The sequence below is a fragment of the Pleurodeles waltl genome, chromosome 2_1 (assembly GCF_031143425.1).
Source record: "Pleurodeles waltl isolate 20211129_DDA chromosome 2_1, aPleWal1.hap1.20221129, whole genome shotgun sequence".
NCBI classification, from domain to species: Eukaryota; Metazoa; Chordata; class Amphibia; order Caudata; family Salamandridae; genus Pleurodeles; species Pleurodeles waltl.
The window spans coordinates 603,842,439-603,864,042 of NC_090438.1; the positions used below are offsets into that span (position 1 = coordinate 603,842,439).

The 21,604-nt window shown below is 41.9% G+C and overlaps 1 protein-coding gene across 1 annotated transcript in view; it reads left to right on the forward strand.

Annotated features, from left to right (window-relative positions):
* Nucleotides 1-21,604, forward strand: part of ANLN (anillin, actin binding protein) — a 207,525-nt gene that overhangs the window by 58,179 nt on the left and 127,742 nt on the right. Inside the window, 5 exon segments of the mRNA XM_069215555.1 lie at nt 1,614-1,798; nt 1,918-2,022; nt 6,275-6,392; nt 13,546-13,650; nt 17,385-17,674. Coding sequence (XP_069071656.1) covers nt 1,614-1,798; nt 1,918-2,022; nt 6,275-6,392; nt 13,546-13,650; nt 17,385-17,674 — 803 coding nt within the window.

Here is a 21,604-nt window from a genome sequence, read left to right on the forward strand (position 1 = left end):
GAATGTCTTTCCCACTGATGCTGGCTTCTCCTTTGTTGGCTTTGGATCTGCTTCGGGCCCCTTAGTAATTTTGTTTTTTTAAATGGCTCATTTATCTGAAATCCAGTGCTATGAAGAGATCAAAAGGAGATGCAGGGTGCTTCATAAAATGTCCAAAATCAATAAATGAATGGAAGTGTATTTATCAAAATAAAAACATCTATGGGGAGATAAAGTATCTCTTAAAAAAAAAAATGCAACTTATTCTTCCTTAGAACTACCAATTGCTGACCACTGCTTGCCATCCTGTTTAAGCTGAGTGTGCTAGCAGTGCTTTCTAAAAGATGCAGGGTGGCACTTCACCCCTTTCCTTTCACCTGCTTCTCACATTAATACCCTTCTTATGCAGACATGATCAGAGCACACCTCGTTTTAATGGGTTCTCCTTATTGGAGAATGTATGTGGTTTCAGGAAGGAAGATCCAGTCAATCACTGCAGCTGTCTGATTTTGCCTGTTAAGCTTACAAATTGCATTTTGCCTAAAAAACAAAAAAAGTAAAAATAAATTCTCTCGCATTTGTACCTCTTTAATTAACGAAGATAAAAGTGGCAAAATCTAATGCCTGTTTAGTAGTGATGTCAGGTGCTTCTTGGTTCATTTAATAGGGAAGGACCCGATTGTGTAAGATAGTGGTAACCTGTGTGTGAAATGTTCGTGTAGACATTAATGGATGTTGAGAAGGCTCTGCCTAGGAAGGGGAGTGTGAGGCGTAGGCATTTCAGAAGTGCTGCTGCTTCATTTGGTGTGAACAGTGTACACACTTGGGCACTATTCTCTAGCTACTTCGTTGGGGAAAACTAGGCAATCTCCCAGCCTTCAACCCTTGATCTAAATAGATGACTATGGTTCTTGCTAAGGTGCATTCATTTCTTTTCATCCCACTCCTGCATGGATTCCAGCCTACGTCTGAGCCTAGGCATGTTGAGAATAGTCTGTATTGCAAATGGCGGTACTTCAATTCTCACTCTTATTCTTTTAGATGTTGTCACATGCTTAAAGTACTGGGAAAAGTTTTTGTAGGTATTCTGTTCAAAAACTGTACAGTCTGCTCCATTAATTATCTGCCCAGCCTGGGTGTTTTTTTACATATTGAGAGATTTTTCTGTATACTGTTCATAGTGTAAGCATTAATGAGTGTCTAGTTATTCTGGATTTGTGGCACCCCCTTCTTTTCTCTGTGTGCCATGTGACGATTGCAGTCTCACTATGCTGATAAATTGGACTCCGATTTGAATTACAATATAAATTTCCCTTACACCGTTTTATGCTTTAAGTGATTGTAAGGTCTCCAGGTTTGACCAAGATCCTGCTACTACTAGCACAGGAACGTATGCTTCAATTGTCAGTTCTCAAGTTCTCATTCTGCTCTTCCTGGCTGACATGCTGCATTATCAAACAGGAATCTCGTTGTATCCAGAATGTGAAGCTGTCAAATGGTTTAGGTCAAATTCTAGCAGAATCCAAAGTCTTGTTACAAAATGGTGTCCTGAACCGAGAGCACATAAAACATTGAGGTTCTGTGAAGTTTGGCAAAAGTTGAACGTTTATCAATGAACTGTGTTATGGTTTCAGGTGGTACAGCAGTGAAATCTTTTGTAGAACGTTTTGGAGAGCGCTTACAAGTTCACAGTCCCTCACCAGCAGCAGGAACTTCCAAAACTCCAGCTGTAACCCCAACCACCAAGATCCTTCAGGAGAGATTACAGAGGCAGAATGGTACCTCCAGCACAGCCTGCTTAGCTCAGCAACTGAAGCAGGTATGGATTGCCAGTTTTTGTGGTTGCTTTATATATCTTTACTATTTCTAAAATTCTGTTACAACCGGAGTCATTTTACATCATCATTTTCTAACTTTTTTATGATTTGTTTCTGAAAGGAACGTGAAAGAGAACTTGCTTCAATTCGTGGACGCTTTGACAAAGGTAGTGCATGGGCTACCGAGAAAAATATTTCACGAAGCAAATTGCCTGAAACTAAAATGGTAAATACCCTATACCTTTTCATGAAAAATACTTTTTAATTAAGCATTAAAAGATCTCTGGGTTCCGAAAGACGTTAATGGGTCTTACAAATAGAAAATGGTGCCTGACTAAAGTATGCCTTTTCTTCCTTTCAGTTGTCTTGACTCTTAAGATAATAGCATTAGGTCTGGCATTGATAAAACCACCAAATTTAAAAGATTGGCAGTCTTCGCCAGACCGGTTGACTTTACCAATGTTTACTATCATTAGTGATTGATGTGAAGGGGGAATTTTGGTGTCCTATTGCATTGCTCTTGGTTAGAATTGTACATAGACACTCACGAATGTCCATACCCGCTCCATCAAAGTTGCTTCCTTGTGCACACTTCTCATCATAATCTTGCCCTTTCAGTGGTACTAGGTTAAATTTCCACTACAAGTTCTAAACCTTGTATTTCACCTAACAACCGCCTCCCCCACCCCTACCCCTACTTCCATCGACCAAGTGTGCACAACCACTTGCAAAGGTCTCATTGTCAGTCTTTCATATGCATAAGCCATGCAGTAGATACTTTCATTTAACTGCACTTCTATAAATGCTCCTAAGGCAGTTGGCAGGGCCCTTGACCACATAGCCTAAACATCTGTGCCCTTTACAAGTTCTCTACTAAATGCCCTTTTCCTCAGGGAGGTGGAAAAAATATGCAGCTTCTGATTACTCTTCCTGCTGGCTGTGGTCTGCATTGGTGCTTTTTTACTGACTCTGGCACTTCACGTCTTATTTAGAGCCCGCCATTAGCTTTGCTTTATGCCAGGTGGTGTGTATTGAGCAGGCGAATCAGTCAAGTGGGCCTTAAAAATTAGTCTCACTATAAATTTAAGTTTATGCATTTTTGAGTGTGAAGTAACCAGCTGCACCAAAGGTCGCTACATCCCTGCAATAATAAAGCATAGTGCAGGGGATGTAGCAAGACGTTTAGTAGCCGTTACACCAGCTGTACAGACGCACAGGTCGTTATGAGAGAAGGCACAAAAGTAATTTGGACACTGAAGAGGTACAGAAGCCCACAAGTAAGTGAGATAGAACAGGAATACAGCATCCAGAGAATTAGTGGGGTACAGAGCACAGGGCAGAGTAAGTCTGTGGTAGTGGTATTAGTGGAGCCAGTACATAAGTAATCTAGAGTAAGACGTGGGAAATAGCAGGAAACCGCAGAGGAACAGTGTCAAAGATTGAAGGGGAACAAAGGCCAGAAACAGTGCTGGGAGGAGGAAGCAAAACCCGAGGGAGTAGTATGAAGTGGAGTGGAAGCACAGTGAAGAGAGAATGGAATTGGGTACAGACGTGATGTGGACGGGATCAGGAACATGTGACTGGGGGTGGGCGGGGCTTCACAGAGGATACAGTGAGAAGGTACAGAAACAACCCAGTATTAGGAGATTCAGAAGCTGCAGAGACAGGGAGGAGATAGGAGCCAAGGGTAGAGTGTTTTCCATCCATTATATTCAGAACTGTGAGGATTTATGTATTCTTTTGCTGTGACATGAATTATGTAAATTATTCCATTTTTCAGGGGTCCCAAGAGGTCATTTCAACTCAACTGACATTTATAAAATTCTCTTAAATCCCCCCCCCCCCCCCCCCCAAAAAAAACCTAATTGGGACTAGGTGAAATTTAAGTCAGCTCAATGCCGTTTTTTTTCACGTGTTCCATCTTCTCTCTAATTCTGCGTTGCTAATCTCTACTGGCTGCAGCTGTGAGGAGTCATTGAATATATATGCAGAGACGTGGGCAGATATGAGGTTACAGCATCACTAGAACCTCATGAGGTCCTTGCAATTCACATTTACGTTTCCTGCAAGACTTCATTTCCTTGTGCCATCTGCCTTTGCAATTGTTTGAATGTAAACATTTGTAGAATGCAAACCCGGTTAGACAGCAGCGGAGTACTTAACAAGGGTGGTGGCCATTATTCTGGATTCAGGATTGTTTATAATGAAACAGGATGCTCACGAGTGGTAAAGCAGAACGTGTGAAGCTTGAGTGTTCACTTAAAATGTTGGTCTCCAGCTCCATTATGAATTGCAGAAGAGTTTAATCAATTCTATTGTTGATCCAGATCCAGGGAGCATCAATGGCAAAGGCTTGTCAATTGGTTTATACCTCTTGCAGTTTTTTTTTTAAATCCAGTGTATGTCCTGGTTTTAGGTGTTGTGCTGTCAACCCAATGCAGTTAATTTCTGTCTGGAGAGGCCATTCTGGAGAACTTAAAAACATTTTTTTTTTTAGTTTCATAAGAGACACCTAGGCTTTAATGATTTGACCTGGTCGTTGTCGCTAATGAGTCCCACCCTGCCATCAGGCCTCTTTCAACATATTGGGGTTTCCAGAGTTCCTCTCAATACTCCTCCATGTTGCTTTGTCTTTAATCCTTGGACCTCTATTCCGGAAAGTATTTTTGAAAGCAGTCCCACAACGTTCTCTTCTATGATCCGTCTGCACAGTCCAGTCTGCAAATATGTCCTGCCGACCTCGCCCACTCTAGTGCATTTGGTGCCTCAAGAGAACCAATTCCTACAAATCTCCCTGCGTGCAAACACAAAGATAAAAATTATGCCTGACTTGTACTTCCCCAATTTAGTGCCGAGTCCTTCACCATTCAAGATAGTGAATATGACCAAAGCCAGGCTTACCTTAATCTCCCTCTCGAATATGCCCTATAAGATCTTACCCACTTCTTGCCAGAAGAGTTGGCATTTCGGACACTGACAGAGTAGATGATCACCATCAGCCTCTTCTAGCCCACATTTAAGAAAGTACCTTCTCATTGATCCTCCTAGCTTCATCAGTCTCTTCGGAGACCAATATGCCCTGTGGACTGTAAACAAGTGGTTTCTCTTTAATGGGGAGGATTTAACCACGTGCCAAAGTATAGATATTTGCCAGAGGTTCGCTAGCTCCAACGCTGACAGGCCTGAATTCCACTTCTCTTTTGGCAGTGTTAATGGCCCATCCTCCCCCTGCCCCGAAACCAGTAACATTTAGACACTTCCTTCTTCTGTGAGAATGGCCCCAGTATATTCTTTCCTCCTTCAACTTCCCCAGCTCCAGAGTCTGTGCTCAAGCCCAGCTGACTAGCTGGTAATATTTAAACTTCGATATCCTCTTTCCCGTAAGCCGTTAAAGTTCATCCCAGGTTATCAGTGCCCCCTCCTTTTGCAACTGTCCCCACGTTGTTATCCCCGCATCTTTTAGGGGAAGCGCTAAAGCATCCTGTAAACACTCTGGTGTACCCAGCAAATACTGTTTATCTTGAAGATGATACAGGCTTGTAGGTGGGAATCAACAGTTCCATCAGGGTTAGAAAGGTGTCCACAAACATTATAGGCCTTTGAGATGTGATGCTGCATGTAGAATGCCTTTCTGGGTAGTATCAATGGTGTTATGGAGACCACAGATGCAAGACGATTAGGGTTTTAAAGTGTTCTGAAGCCATTTCAAGTGGTAGCGGTTTCACTTTGTTCAGGGGAGAGAATTCATACCAAACAGTCTTGGTGTTTAGGCCACTGTCTTTGAAGGGTAGTTTGGGATGAATGGTAAAACTAAGGGATTTTGTATTCCATCAGCTGGGACGTTAGCTCCTCTACCCTCATTCTGGAGAGGTAAGCTTGAAATTGATTGTTGCCGTTAGTTCATTTTATTAATTAATCAGTTTGAGCATTCTATTCTCTGTTGATCAACGTATTTTTTTGGAGGGGATGGGGTTTGATCAAAATCAGATAAAAAATGTTTTTATATTGAACCAAACGTGAATACACAGAGCCGCACAATTGCCAGAAATCCCAGAAGCATATACTTATCTGCATGCTAATGAGATTGAGTGTGGAACATAATTCAGACCTAGGAGCTCTTGCCTTCAAGACTAGGTTTACCAGAGTGTGTACCCACTTGGACATTGAAGGTAAATACATAATCTTGTGATACTGCTTCACTTATCTTTTTTTCTACATTTGCACGTTAGAGGTGATTATTTGTTATATTGTGGAAGAGGCAATACTCAACGATCTGCACATTATTTATAACATTGCATGTGTTCAGTTTTTAGAATACATCCATTTTGATGGTTGGATGGACATTGTTGAACCTTAGTGTGGCAGATATAGTATAAAAGTATTTATAAAGTAGCCATGCCTTTATTGACTGTCCCAAGGTTTAATGTTTTATTCTTGAATATATTTTTATAAATATATATTTTTTTTTAATGTCCCAGAATATCCAGGATGAAGAATTAATCAAATCGTCCACCAAACCAGATGAAGTGGTGTCTCATTTACAATATGAAAAGACTACAGAACCAGAGGTCACATTGACAGAAAGCCAGTCCGCAGGTGAGGACATAACAATGATTTCCATGTTGTCCGATCTTCTCTGAGGAAAATGTTAGGCTCATAGAGGTAGTGTATGTAATAGTACTACCCTTGGGGGAGAGAATACCTTTTGGAAGGATTAGATGCTGCTGTCACGAGATCGCAGCATTGTTTCGAACATCGCTGCTATCATGGTGATTTCCAGAATAGGTCAACTTTCACATACTCTTTGCCCACTTTGGGTCTAGGCTCCCTTAACATCTGTGTTCCCTGCAGTATAACCTTTAGTTTACTTTATATCTGCAGATGTTATAGGATGTTTGGAGATCGGACCTGTGAATTTAAAGGATCTTTTTTTATTTGAATTTGTATTTGGATGTACTCATTTGCCCTTTTTTTTTTTTATATACACCAGCATTTGATACACATGGATCTGTGATATTTTCCTAGCACATGCAGTGTAATGGGACTACATAAAATGCCCCCTTATCCACCTCACACAGCGTTAATTGCTTATGTTTCAGCACCCTTAAATGTTCCTAGAAGCCTTTTGAGCATCATTTGTGGGCAATATTAGATTGATAATCTGCTGAACACTTCTAAAGTGATTGCCGTGTAGTGTTGTCAATACCACCACAGCACTTGATGGAGCGCTGTGTTTGTCATCAACTCACCGTACATACCAGGAACTAAACTGCCCAATGGTTGCATATTTAAACAGTAAAACGCTTGTGACATTTTTAAATGGAACAACACTAAACTTTATTATTTCTAGATGACTAGACAAACGCTAAATACTACTGTTAGGTAATAAAGGCAGAAAGAAATGTGGCTAATTGATAGAGTTGAAACTCGCAACTTCAGGGTAGGAATGTGTGTGTGTGTATATATATGTATGTGTATATATATATATATATATATATATATATATATTATTTTCTAACCACAGATGAACGGTCGGGGTTAGCATTTCAACCCACTGTTTTTTGCCCACAACGTCACCTTGGATTAGACCCATTTCTATCCAAATTAGTTTTGATCTTGCCTGAACTGCTAAGCAAGGTCCTCTGGAACATAAGCAACCAGGTACTGTTAAGAGAGTAGCTATCTTGGCTATTCAAATAGAGCAAGACCAAGGCTGATTTGAGTATGGCTCTGTATAATCTGAGGTGGCATGGTGGGCGAAAAAACGATGGACTGGGATGCAGCCCCGAGTAATTACCAATAGCTGAGATTAATTCAAGCATTCCACCATCACTTTTTTTTTGTTTTCTTAATTGAGAAAATTGGGCTTCATCTTTCTATTTTGTTACCTAATGAAATCATCCCTCTCCCAAGATAGTTAACTATCAAACATAAACATATTTGACCTGTTTCCCGTCATCTGACGATGTTTAGAAATGTTTAATATCCTTTTAATCTTTGCAGTGTCTAAATCTACCTGAAATTACTATTTTCTTTTAATTTCACCACGCTGCTTTGGTGTTACTAATTCTTCAGCTTCTTTGACAAACTTGGCGTCAATGTTGGGAAAAGAAAATGTGGTCAGACTTGTTTAACATTATGGGGATTCCTGACACCAAAGACTCCTGCCGTGGAGGGAATGTGGTTGCTTCTAATGTCACTATGCACTGAAGAACATCTTTGAAAAATCTGCACTAAGGCTCTCAACAGCAACCTTAGTGCCAGAGTCTAAGCTTTGACATTTCTCAGCGGTAAGAGTTTGTCTTTGAAATGACCAAATAATGATTTAAAGGAGGAAGTATATTTTTATGATCATTCTGCATCTCGGGTGGCCTGTGAAGAGGAAATTTGAATATTTTAGAACCTGATCGCCCTTTGAGGCATATGTTCATGTAAGCCTCATGTACACTGATGACTTGTGGGGTAAAGTTGCACAGCAGTTTTGACTTAGTTTCCTTGATAGCAAGTAGGCGTAGGATACCAAATTAAAAATATATGTGGCAGGCAGTTGTCGGTGTTGGGCATTAAAGCTGTTGCCAAGATCTAGCAGCCCATCACTTCATTGGTTAGCAGTCTTAAGTTTGACACCAGGCATAAGAAGAACCATCAACGAATCTCTGCCCTCCATCCAATATCTACTTTTTTGCTACAGGTCATCTGTTTTGATGGATGGCCTACTTGAGAGCAAATCGGTCTAGAACATATTTCATGTGGTTATTTCACTGCATTTGTTCCTAGATGTATCTTTTTTTCAGTCTCTAACTCTCATTTCTTTCTCCCCCTCTCTATTCTTTGCCAGCGTTTTACCTCTCGCCATCTTTGTTTCTTCTCCAGTTTTCTTTCCCTCTAATTCTCCTGTTTTCTCACCATCTGTGTTCATCTGTCAACCACTGTGACTTTCTCCCACCTCTCTCTTGGTTTGTCTTGCTCTCTTGGTCAGATTTGCGCACTCTCTAGGCCAGCGATGCGCACTCTTTTGCTCTCGGTCAGATTTGCTCTCTGTCAGATTTGCTCTCTTTCTCTGTCAAATTTGTGCTCTCTTGGTCATATTTGCGCTTTCTTTTGGAGAGATTTGTGCTCTGTTTTGCGCTCACTCTCTCGCTGTTGGTCAGCTTTGTGCTTTCTCTCGCTCTTGGTCAGTTTCCCGTGCTCTCTATCATCGGTCTTGTGCGGGAAGTCTGTACAAGAGGAGCCACCAAACTAAAAATTTAAATTGAAGTCCCACAGTTGAAGTCTTGAGTCTTTGAGACTTTCCCACAGAGAGCCTATTGAAAGAGCTGATCTGTTGGTGTATTCAAACCAGCCATGGACATTTTTACTACACTGTCTGCCTTAATTACAACTGTACCCTGTCTGATTAAATGTTCCTTATAGGTGAGGCTCCTTTTAATTCATTAGTAGCAGCAGCTGTGAAACAAATATTTCTTCCAGCATGGCTCCTCCAGATAAAGCTGCAGAATGGTCTTGGTGGGAAGTGAAATCTGCAGTGCATTACAAAACATTATATAAGTGTCCACATCAACAGCAGTCCTTGGAAGACCTGACTGTTCCCCTTGGTATTGATACAGAGGCTTGCTTAGAACCTTTTCAAAGTAAATCATGTTGAATTACTGGATGTCTTAGAGAGAATTGAAGTGAAGACAGTGCTACTGCAACTGCAGATATTTTGAATCTCTGCCTATATGTGTTGCAGCAGATTGTGATTGTCCGTGAAATGTATGCTATGGCTTAGCCTCGCATGATAGAACTGTGATGAGCAACTGAAAACCATTCTTGGAGAAGTCCTGTCTGCGCTTCCATCCGACTGTCTGCACAATCCCAGTGACTTCATACGTGGTGGTCTAAAATGGAGGAATGGTGTATCTAGGTGTTGTGAGCATAACTTGAATGAGACTTCACATGCTCATGGGTATGATTTAATTCCCTAATGGTATCCGTGAGACTGGTTCTCCTAGGGGTGCAAGATTTATACTGTGGTAGATTTCATCAGAGCCTTGCTGTATGGAAGGAATTCCTGTGGCTGCGTAGCCAGACCCACAGACTTAGCGGAGGATACCAGAAGGCAGGGCAGCTTGGGAACAAATGAACCAGAGAGACTGTAGATCCCTGCAGGGTCCCATGCAGGACTTAAAAGTACAATGTGCTCTATCAAAGCCACTTCTCTCAAACAAACGATGACCCTCAGATTGAAGCAGTCCAGTAGAAGAGTGACCCTGATAATCCCAAAAAGGTTACTCCAGTGTTTTTCCATAGATATACACCTGTGAGAATAGCCACACAAGAATTGAAGATTGGCGCTGCTGTCCAGGGCTGTCGGAAAATATCACAAAAACCAGATTAACTGTGGAGTATGTGAAGAGTGACAACCTGATTCCTATACTCCTGCTGTAATGGACCCTTTCACCTCAATTCAGACTTCATGGGCAATCTTCCACGGTCAACCGTTATACCCGTCTCTGAATGGCATTTGTGCAGGTGATTCTGGTTCTAGTGTTTTGAGAGATCTCCTTATCTGGTGAACTACTAAACTCCCAAGAAGAAACTATAATGTGTTACCTAATATAACTGGTCAAATCTTGCTTTCAGTTCCACCCGAAACGTACACCTAACTGCTGTCTCAGAACAAATGAAAATCCTTCCTGTGCCTCTTTATAAAGGATATCAGTGTTTAGAAACACGAATATAGCCCCTGCCCTTAGGAGACTATCGACTCCTTGGGAACTAAACATAATCTTGCCATAGCCCACTGGTCCTGAAGATAAGCATTTCAACTGAGAAGTGGCTTTCCTGCGAGCCAGCACATTGTCCTGCAGGAGACCAGCATCGTGCTCTTGTGAACTTCATGCTGTTTTCCGTAGGTTATATGTAGTATTTCCTTTCTTATACTGATTGTTGTAGATTTCCATATTACACTATTCATTTTGCTTCCTATATTATTTATCTTCACTGACTGTAAGAGCAGACTAATTGCTTAATAATCTGTTCTGTACTTCGAAATAACTAGAGGGAAAACAACTACTGTTGCCTATTTAGAAACATGATTAATGCGTAGATGTTACAGCATCTACCTGGAAATTGATTCTTGCATTTTTATGACACTTGTCGTGGCTGAAACTCCAGAATTGATACCCACTTGGAATAGCCAGCCATCTGTTCAAAATCTGTTTGGGACAAAGTTAAATACTGATTGTTGTCCATTTCCTGGTCGTTCTCCTTCTGGAATGTTTCTTGTTTATGGTAGCAGATTATGCTGTCCTTTTTTCATGGTTGTTGGTAAAAAATAGCATGATGGGGATGTAAATGTTACTTGTAATAATGGTTTTCGATCATGGTGATCTTCACTGAATTCATGACAAACCCACTAGTTTCCCCTGTAAACTGAAGGACAATTAAACTGTAGGCATTACCCTTGTTGCCATGGCTCACTTTTCAGAACTGTGCCTTATAGAACAGCAGGGGTCAGCTTTCAGCCTAAAGAAACCATGCCACATTTGTCTAGGGCTCAAGTTAGACCTTGGATGTTTGATCACAGGTAAGTCTGAACTCCAGGAACACATTGAATTGCATCTCTGCTCTATCAGTTGCATTCGTCGAGATTTCTAAAGCCACAAGTGTGATCATATGTGGCCTGATCTGTCTGTAGTGTCCTCCTCCCCCCCCCCCCCAAAAAAAAAAGTCAGTGCATGCTGTTATTTCAGTTGTGTCTTGGTACCAAATATGTTGCATGTTTGTACTTTACTCAACACCTTGGAGCTTAAACAATTATCAAGTGCTTTAATTAAGCACTACCTCCTCTTTCTTACACATTTTAGGTAACCTTAACCCCTTCTGTGCCGGGGATGTAGTGGTTAAATCCACTTGTACAGTGCTCCTGTGCCAAGGATGTAACCATTAAGTTCTTGGCCTGGAGCTCGGAGGGAGCGCTCCCTCCGTGAGCTTCCAGATCCCCCGACCAAGGCAGGGATGGAAGGGGAAGCCCTTCCACCACCGACCCCATCCCAACAACCTACCCCCACCACCCTACCCCTACCCCCAGTGACGTCTGATGAAGTCAGCGCGCTTACCTCATCATAGGCCACCTCCCCATCGCAGTGGAAGCTCAGCTTTTTTTTTTTTTTTTAAGGCCCCCCCCCCTGGGTCAGAAACCACAAGGCTTCTAGATGCCAGGGAATTAAAAAGAATTAAAGAGAAACAAAAAATAGTGGGGTGGTGGCTCCAACCAGTATGGGCCTGGTTATGCCCCCACCCGAATGGGGTAACAGTCTTTCAGCTCTCCCCCGCACACTAAAACATCTTATCCCACTGCAAGCAAGAGGACATTTGATTACTTTGGGTTTTGGTTTTACATTTGGGCCATGAGAACTTGGCTAACTCTCAAAATCTTCCCACTTGGAATGGTGAGGGCTGCACTTTATGGACTTTGGGACACTGCCATGTAGAATAATCCACAAGACCGAGACACAATCTGAAAAGACTGAAATTCAGAGATGTGCAAATAACCACTGCTTCTCAACACCTTATCTTTTACCCATTTTGAAAATACAAAGGTTTTCTTGATTGCTATTTTTCACTTTTTATATTTCTGCAAATTAATTGCTGTATACCCGGTATAGAATGAAAACGTATTGCAAGGTGCCGCTCATTTAATGGCTCTGGGTACCTAGGGTTCTTGATGAACCTACAAGCCCTATATATCCCCGCAACCAGAAGAGTCCAGCAGACGTAACTGTAAATTGCTTTCAAAAATCTGACATAGCAGGAAAAAATTTGAGTAAAACGTGGAGAAAAATTGTGCTTTTTTTCACCTCAATTTCAATATTCTTTTATTTCAGCTGTTATGTTCTGTAGGAAACACTTGTAGGATCTACACAAATTACCCCTTGCTGAATTCAGAATTTGGCTACTTTTCAGAAATGTTTAGCTTTCTGTGATCCGGCATTTGTTTCTCACCCATTTCTGCCACTAACTAGAAGGAGGCTGAAAGCACAAAAAATAGTGAAAATGGGGCATGTCCCAGTAAAATGTCAAAATTGTGTTGAAAAATTGTGTTTTCTAATTCAAGTCTGCCTGTTCATGAAAGCTGCGAAGATGGTGATTTTACCACTGCAAACCCTTTGTTAATGCCATTTTCAGGGAAAAAACTACAAACCTTCTTCTGCAGCCATTTTTCTTTTTAAAAACAAAATTTTCGCTGTATTTTGGCTAATTTCTTGGTCTTCTTCAGGGGAACCCACAAAGTCTGGGTACCTCTAGAATCCCTAGGATGTTGGAAAAAAGGATGCAAATTTGGCATGGGTAGCTTATGTGGAGAAAGTTATGAGGGCCTAAGCGCAAACTGCCCCAAATAGCCAAAACAGAGGCTCGGCACAGGAGGGAAAATGGCCTGGCAGCAAAGGGGTTGAGTAGATCTTGTATACTTACACTTTGATGGTGTACGTAAACGTGACCTGGGGCTGAAGTGAAATAAAACTGTTATCTTGGGATAGTCGTAGGTCTGCTTCTCATAAGCACCTCAAATAACTTACAAGGATGTTTCAGTTTTTGTCTTCTGATGTGGACAATGTGCATTCATTGTAAATGTGGGATATGAAAGTCTTAACATATTTCAAGATTATCAGTTTCAGGTTTGCTCTTTTAGGGTGACTTGAACATGTAGCAATCATGTCCTAAACTATGGTAGTTGTTTTCCTAATCTGTTCTCATTTTGTAGGTCTTTCCACACCCAGGGTTGAAGAGGTGCAACAAAGTCCATTGAAAAGCATACCTTGCTCTCCAAGGGAACTGACACCTTTAAATGGAACCCCAGAGAGAAAAGGTACACTGATTCACAGCCCCAAAAATGGTTTGGTGCTTGCCACTGTTTTTTCAGAGATGTGTATTTTTGTTGCTTACATTGTCATGGTTCCTCTAAATTTTCTCTTGTAATGGAATAATTTAAATTAGATGTGCACTGCATTTATATTATCAAAATCAATTCACTTAACTTTAAACAAACACCTTTTAATTTAGCTCTTGGTGGTAGAATAGTTGACTGATTTAATAGAGTAAATCAAACAGCCCTGTTTCCTCATTTAGGAGCTACTTATCTAAAGGCATAGTTTCTCTTTCAGGTATTAATTTACCTTAGGTTCGCGGCACAGTCATTCATTTCTGGGTCGAAAACTTAATGTGGTAATGGAGTTGTCATCACCTGCTGTGACATTGGTGCCTGTAGTTAATTCAGACTTCTTTTTGACATTGCACTAACTGTTGCTAATCTTCTTTTTTTTAAAATTGTTTTATTATTTTTTAGGTAGTGGAAAAGGTAAACATTTTTATTTTTAAACAAAAAAAAATTCCCCAAATTTGTAATCCCGCAACCCCCCCTTTTTTTTTTTCTTTTCTTTTTTATTGGCTGTTGAAAACAGTCAGCAAATTTTTTTTTACTCGTCTTAGGGCTGGTAGGCAGTTTTGCTTGTTGGTTGTACAAGAGCTTCCTTGTTTCATACGAAAGTCTTGGATTGATTCTCATGACAGTTTATTTGATGAGTAGAGGGGAGCTTAGCCTTTCGTCATCGGTGGTCATCCCTGATTCTTATAATTTTTTAAACCGATTGGTTGATCAGAGAGCTCTCCCTGTGTTTATCCGTTTTTAACAAACCACCTGGTATACGCATGAAAATTACATCACCTTCAAGCTGTTGCTATTTATTTAGAAGTCCTTGGGCCAGTGACATTTTGAGATATATACATATATTATATTATCCTTTAGGAAATCATGCAGTGATTTCATTCTCCTATAGTGTGGTCAGGGAAATGTGGTTCTTCAGCATGGTTACATAGATTACCAACCATGCCTTGATCATTCACTTCTTTGAGTTTGGAGTCCTAGGATGCTTTGGAATAGCAGTATAAAGCATTAATATGTCTGAAATGCTTTAAACTCTAGGCTTTTAGTAGCCTAATCAACTCACTGGGGGGAAAAAAGCTTAATCTCTGCCATTGAGAAGTGATGCGAATTCCCTTCGTCTCCAGATGACCCTATACTTCAGACATCTAACAAAATATGTGTAGGGTAACTCCCAAGAGCTTTGCTATACCTCTTATTCCGGATGTATGTTGTTTTCCCCCTTCTTCCTGGGAGCTTGTCCAAGCTATCTGGAAGCCTCCCCAAATTGTGCATGGCGTTTTTTTTTTTTTTGCAGTATCGTTTGTTGCATCTAGTTATGAGTGTTGCTTCAAAATGGCTGAATCTTATCAGACGGCCCCATCCAGACAGTGACCGGAGTAGAAAGCGTTTTGTAGATGACTCTCGCAAACAATGCTTTTACAGCCTAGACCCTGAAAACAGGTCAAAACATGCAAAAGATAAGAGTGCTGGACAGTCACCTTCCCTACTAGCTTAACAAAGCCTCCACTAAAGACCTTCATTCCCCTGGGAGTGAGCCTGTAAGGAGTGTGCCACCTACGTCCTCCAGAAAACCGCAGCAACTGTTACGTTTTGATACCTCAAGTGATGCGCCTTGGAATTCTCGTTGCACAGTAGACCTGCTTTTAACCTCCCTGAAGCCTTCTTTTGAGAAGAAGAAATACCTGTAGGTGCACCTCATGGGGATGGAAATGAATGCAGGGTTATGCTGCACCAGCATCAGGGCCTTAGTCCGACAACATTGCCCAGATTCACTTGATAAACTTGATAGATGAACCGACAATGAACAGCGCTCCAAGTCTTCATCAAGAAAACCTTTCTGCATGTTTTTTTTTGTATCTGCAAGGAAGCCAGTGAAGGCCACACTGATCATTGTCTACACCTGTCATGAGAGTAAAGACCTCGCAGGCCACAATTGCAAGATTTGTAGTTGTTTCTCACTCTTACTCATCAGATTTAACACTCAAGAACGCTTAATTTCATACATCTTTGTTACATTGGGCATCTGAAGGCAGACTTGTATAATGGAAATGCCTTCTTTCTCCTCCCTACCGTGTCCTTACGAGAAGTACAAAGTCCTCAAGCAGTTACACAAGTGGTCGATCAATTAGGGATTCCTATTTGCTGCACTCGGTTTCCAAGAACCTCTTCTTCTTCTTCACCCACATCAACAGTAGTGGTGGTGGCAGCCTCCTTCAACTGTAACACTTTCTGTTATTGTAGGGACAAAACCAATTGCCTTGTGAGCTGTGGGGATGATCTCCAAGCTTGGCTGTGTCTATTACATTTGCTAATGTTAACATGCTCATGACAAGATGAGTTGTCTTTGGGCATGTTTGCCTACTTTATTATCTCGCTGAACAGGTTCTACAATAGTATGTTTTATGCTCATTTCCTAGATGGATGCTGTGTGTTGCACTTATGCTTCCATTGAAACCTATAGAGCTACACTTTTCTTCAAGTCAAGGTGTTTCCTTCTTTCAAGACAAGTCAACCTTTGTTCCAAGCCTCCAGCTGGCAGGGCTTTGCTTGTTGTCTTTAGGTTAATTACAGAGGGAACGGGCAAGTCCAATAATAAAGTTTCCAGTATTCCTAGGCAAAACTGTTCCTCTGGTTCACCATTGGAGGTAATGTTTAACAAAACCGAATGCTGCGTTTGAGCTGTACAAAACGTCTTGGTCCATGGACTGTTCATCTGCTGTTGGGGGGAAATCCATGGCTTACCTGGGCAACTGCTTGGTGATGGAGGTTTCCTGAGAGTTCACTTCCTCCAACCATTACCTTCTCTTTCTTATGCACAATTGGCTGTATGGTAAGCTTGCTAAAATTCTGTCTTCTTGTCGGGAGGATTTAGCTCAAAGCGGATCTGGAAACTTGAGAACCATTAGGAGCTTTCCCATTCCCAAGAGAGGCTATCATTCACATGAGAAAGTTACATTTCCCACAGTGCATCTCTGAATTGTCCAGGTGCTTCAGTACACTTATGAGGTTGCAGGTGTCCATCATAGGGGATGTTCCCCCTGTCAAGCTGTTTGTGATACTTTCAGTGCGCCCTGGAATGGGAACAAGGGCTGCCACTGCTATACCCGATGTACATGAATGTTATGTCATTGGCATGTGCAGTGAATTTCGTTTTACAAATTATTGCTAAAGTGTAGCATTTCAGGAATGCAAACATTTAGTTAAATGTTTTTGTTTTGTGCCACTGCTGCTTTTGAATAAGGCTTTTTAAAAAGCATTAGTTTAGTGCTCTTTTGGCTTGACATAGAGGAACGTTTGTCTTACCAGAATGTTCTAAAGATGGACTGCCACAATGTGTGAAAGATATGCAGTGTATGGTCCTTTAGGTCCTAATGGTTGGTTGCTGCAATGAAGCGGGCCTTCTAAACACGTTGCAAACGCTCTATTGGTACCTGCATTAAAGGGGATTTGGTATAGCCTAAGTTCTGGTTACTACTGTGTTCAGGATGGAATGGTTCCCCACCAGAACTGGGTTTTCTAGCACTGGTGAGCTCTCCGAGATGTATTGCATGTTATAGTTTAAGTTAATATAGGCCTATTAACATGAGCCTGGACTTTTTATTACATTTTGACATACTTTGCTTTGCTGATATTTTTTTTTGTTTTACTGCATGTTTCAGAGGGAGCAGTTCATGAAGTTGAGATGAGTGTGGATGATGAACTTAATAGTTCAGAAGTAATCAACGGTCTTTTTAGTGATGCTTTGGAGGAGGAAGTAAAGAAGGAACCAAACGTGAAACCATTAAATACGTTCCTAGATAGGCAAATCAACAAGACAGAGGATGTGAGAAAGGAGCAGGAGCAAGACGAGTCTGAGGAAGAGGATGATGAAAATGAAGATGCACTCAACATTTCATCTATGTCATTGCTTGCTCCCTTGGCAGAAACTGTTGGTGTATCGAGTCCTGAGGTAAGAGCACGAAATTTATATATAAAAAAAATACTCCGTATCAGTATAGCGTAGCAATTTTTGTTAACAGTTAAACCGTATCATATTGCAAAGGGTAAATGTAATATTGTAAATGATTTTGTGGCTGTGATGTAACCTAACCATACAAGTAGTGCATAATAATTGGTACTGCTCTAACATATAGCAGTAAAATGTAGAATATAACATGAGTCTGCTGCCAGAAATGACTGACTTTTTTTTGCTTCTAACAACCTTCATAACTAGCCTTTTTTGGTGTGTGTTTAGAAGATAAATAATGGGTAATTCTGTAATATGGGCTTTATTGCAGTTGAGAAGTTCTTGAACACAGATTGTCACCAGAACCCCAATTAAACAAAGAACGTAGTAAATGTTACCTACAGTATGTTTTTGGTGCAGTTATTGTAAAAAAATAGTGCTCTTTTTTCAAACAAGTGTTGATTTGAAACCGTAAATGAAATACTGGGCAATACTACAAATAATCCGTTATGCAGTTAAGAAGGGAGGGTTTTAGTAAAAACACATTTTCTTTTGTTTAAAGAAGGTTCTGTTTACAGAAGTTATATTCTTGGGGCTGCGCTCTGCAAGTTCCACTAACAATATGCTTCGAATGAAAATTTAATCTGGATCCTTCTTAATGCATATTCCTCACCTTTTTGAATACCCACATGTTCCAGAATGGATCCAGAGAATTTTCTTAGCAGTCCCTTGCGTGTTGGTAGATGGCGTTGTGTAACTCAGTCTCTGGTCTGTCTCCCGCTCTCTGGATGTGACATTGAGGGCTCCTCATTGTTGCCAACTAAGGCTGCTGACATCAGTTCCGTTCTTTCCACAATTTCCGACTACAATCCGGAGATTGCTGCCTCAGATTCTGTCAGACTCAACAGACAATATTTTCCAAAGTTCTTCTGTGTACATGGGACATGTCTCCCCTTAAGACAATCGGGTTCAAACCTTGTAAGGGTTGTCACAAACAAATGTCAGTGACTGACACTTGGTTAGTCTCTGGCATTTGGGCTCCTTCTGCGACTCTGCGTTGTGCGACCAGTGCACTTGGATGAATCCAAAGGCCACCCTAGACTGCGAGGCCTGACTATATATTGGAGAACATTGCCAAAAGGTGTGAAAGACCTGGTCCTGCTCAGCAGTCTTCTTCCTGGTTGAAGTCATCATGTAAGTCTAAGAAGGTAAAGCACAGCTCTTCTACGTCCCACCACTCAGTCGGGTGACCCCTTAGGTACCTCAATGTTGCCATCTCTGACCTCTGAGCTAATCCCAGCCTTTATCCCGTTTCAACACGTGTTCCTGGGTCCGATGCTTTACCAGGTCCACGTCTTTAAAGAGACCATGCTGTGCATTTTAGTACCACACTGGATCCCTCTGGAGCACCGTCAGGCCCTATGGATCAGAGGAGGCATAGAGTCCATCTACAGCTGGTGGATCTGTGCCCTGCACAAACTCTGCCTCTCAACCCTGATTCAAGGTCATCCTCTGACTCGGGGCCCGATGCCTACTCCTACAGCGACAACAAGGCCATTATCGCCACCTGCAGCGATGCCACAGATGGAGCAGGAGGAGCCAGTAGTCCTTTCAGTCTCTGAAGCAAGTTCACTGCAACATCCATAGATGTTGCAACCCTCTAATTTTTCCCCATGTTTATTTGGAGACACTTTACATCTCCAACTGCCCTTGGTGATGACAAGGACGGCAATTCTCAACTTTGAGGAGAAGGTCTTCCTGGACCTACAGGAGAACAGTGGTCTTGACACTGCTCCTGATACTGGTTTCCCTTCTCCAACCCCTGGCCTATTAATTGAAGAGTGTCTCCTTTGTATTGGTCGTTTGTAGAGCAGCAGAAGTACAGGACTTTCAATTGCCTATGACTGAGGTCAAGAAATGTCCTAGCAGGTCCTGCTGATTGCACACCTCACATGTATCCCTTCTGCCTCTTAACGAGGCACTAACCTACACACTGGTGGGTACTTGGGAAAAGCTTGGATCTTGTCCTTAAGTCAATAGGCAAGTAGTCAAAAAAGCACAGGTTGATTCAAAGGGACCCAGCTTCTCTCCTGCAGCACCCAACACCAGAGTCCGATTGTCCAGGCCTTTACCAGGAACCTCAATCCTAACACGTTTCCGACCACCCTGCAAGATCGAGATTGGAAATGCATGGAAGCATTCCCAAACATATGTTCTAAGCAACCAGCTTCTTCCTCAGATCTGTTAACTTGAGCTGCCTCCTGGGACAATATTTGCATGCATTGTGGGACATGGTGGTTGACATACTACCAGCGGTCCCAGCAGACCATAGAACAAACTGACAACAAATGATACAGGATTGTTAGGATGCAGCAAAATGGCATCTGCTCAGACCTGGATACTGCCTACTGCTTGGGTAGAACAGTTAGTACCAGAGTGGTACTAGGATGCCATGCTTGGATTTGCCCTAGATTTCTCAAGCGATTTCAATTCCCCCCCCCACCAAAAAGCCTTACCATACATGCATATCACAATGACTCTTCCTTAGCACACTGACAAGAGTTTCACACATCTTTTGTGACTCCAAACAAGCTGGGCCAGGAAGGACTGCTGTGTTGCTTTGCTTTCCAAGTGGGGAGAACTGGACCAGCAGCTTGATCCCAGGACCACTAGAGTGACTCCAATGGCTAGTTGGCTGGCCTCCGCCTCCTGATAAGAGCCTCAGGGACAGAAAAGGCTCCAACCACCTTGAACCCTTCACCTGGACTGTGCCTGCTATGAGTCCTACCCTGCCAAGTGGTGTTACCCCAGTCCTGGACCCTTGGATGTGGGCCCGTTGGCGCTCTGCTAGCCAGTGGTGATCTTTTGGGCTGAACCAATCGAGTGAGCTGAATTTCATTGTAGTTCTTTGGAACAGCTGCTACACGATGCAGCCTTGACACAGGATCTCTCATACCAATCCAGCAGCTCCCCAAAACTGACACTGTGGATGCATCCTCAATGCAGGATCTCGCAATGCTCCACAGGATTTAAGGTACATTGTTCAGTGGGCCTAACTTGGTCTCTGTAACCGGCCAGCACTCAATTGCACTCAGCCTCAATTTGTGACTTTGTCCCAGTCCAGCATGACCAGATAACCACAATTGAGACTTTGTGCTTTTAAGCACTGTTTTTGCCTATACCTATAAAATTGCACATCTCCGGGTCTACTAATTGGATTATTGTTGTTTTGGTGTCAAAAAATGTATTACATTTTACTTTATTTTTCTAAATTGGTAGGGGATTTTTTTTATTGTGGTGTTTTCACTTTATTTCTGTTTACTATTATTTACAGTTTTTGTACTGCACGTACACTTTACACTGCCTCTAATTTAAACTTGACTGCTTTTGTACCAAGCTACCAGAGGGTTAAGCATAGGTTAATTTGGGGTTTGCTCATGTTTCACCCTGACAAAAACTTTGGTTGCTGCTTGAATAGGGTTTCACCCCTCACCCCTCAACCAGTAACCCAATTTCCTACAACAGCCAACCTGTTGACATTGTTGGGATTCTCCATCAACGTGCTGAAATCTCACCTAACACCTTCGCAGAGCGTCTTCATTAGAGCCATCCTGGACATGGTACTCTTCTGATTCTTTCCTCTACCTCTGTGGTAATAGGTCTTTTTCAAGGTATGATCCTGATGTTTCAACTTTTGACCTGGATCTCAGTGAAAGTGACTCTGAGACTTCTTGGCTTCCCCCATCTTGTTAGTGGACCATGCCAGGTGGCACATGAGGGTGTTGCAATTGGATCTGAAATCTCACAAGATCTGCACTGGGTGACTACTGGACTGAAACTGGACCTGTGCTAGACCCACCTTCCTCATAGCGAAGTGTTGTGACAGACACATCGTTGCTGAGGTGTAAGGACATGGCTCCCTGTTGCAGTTAC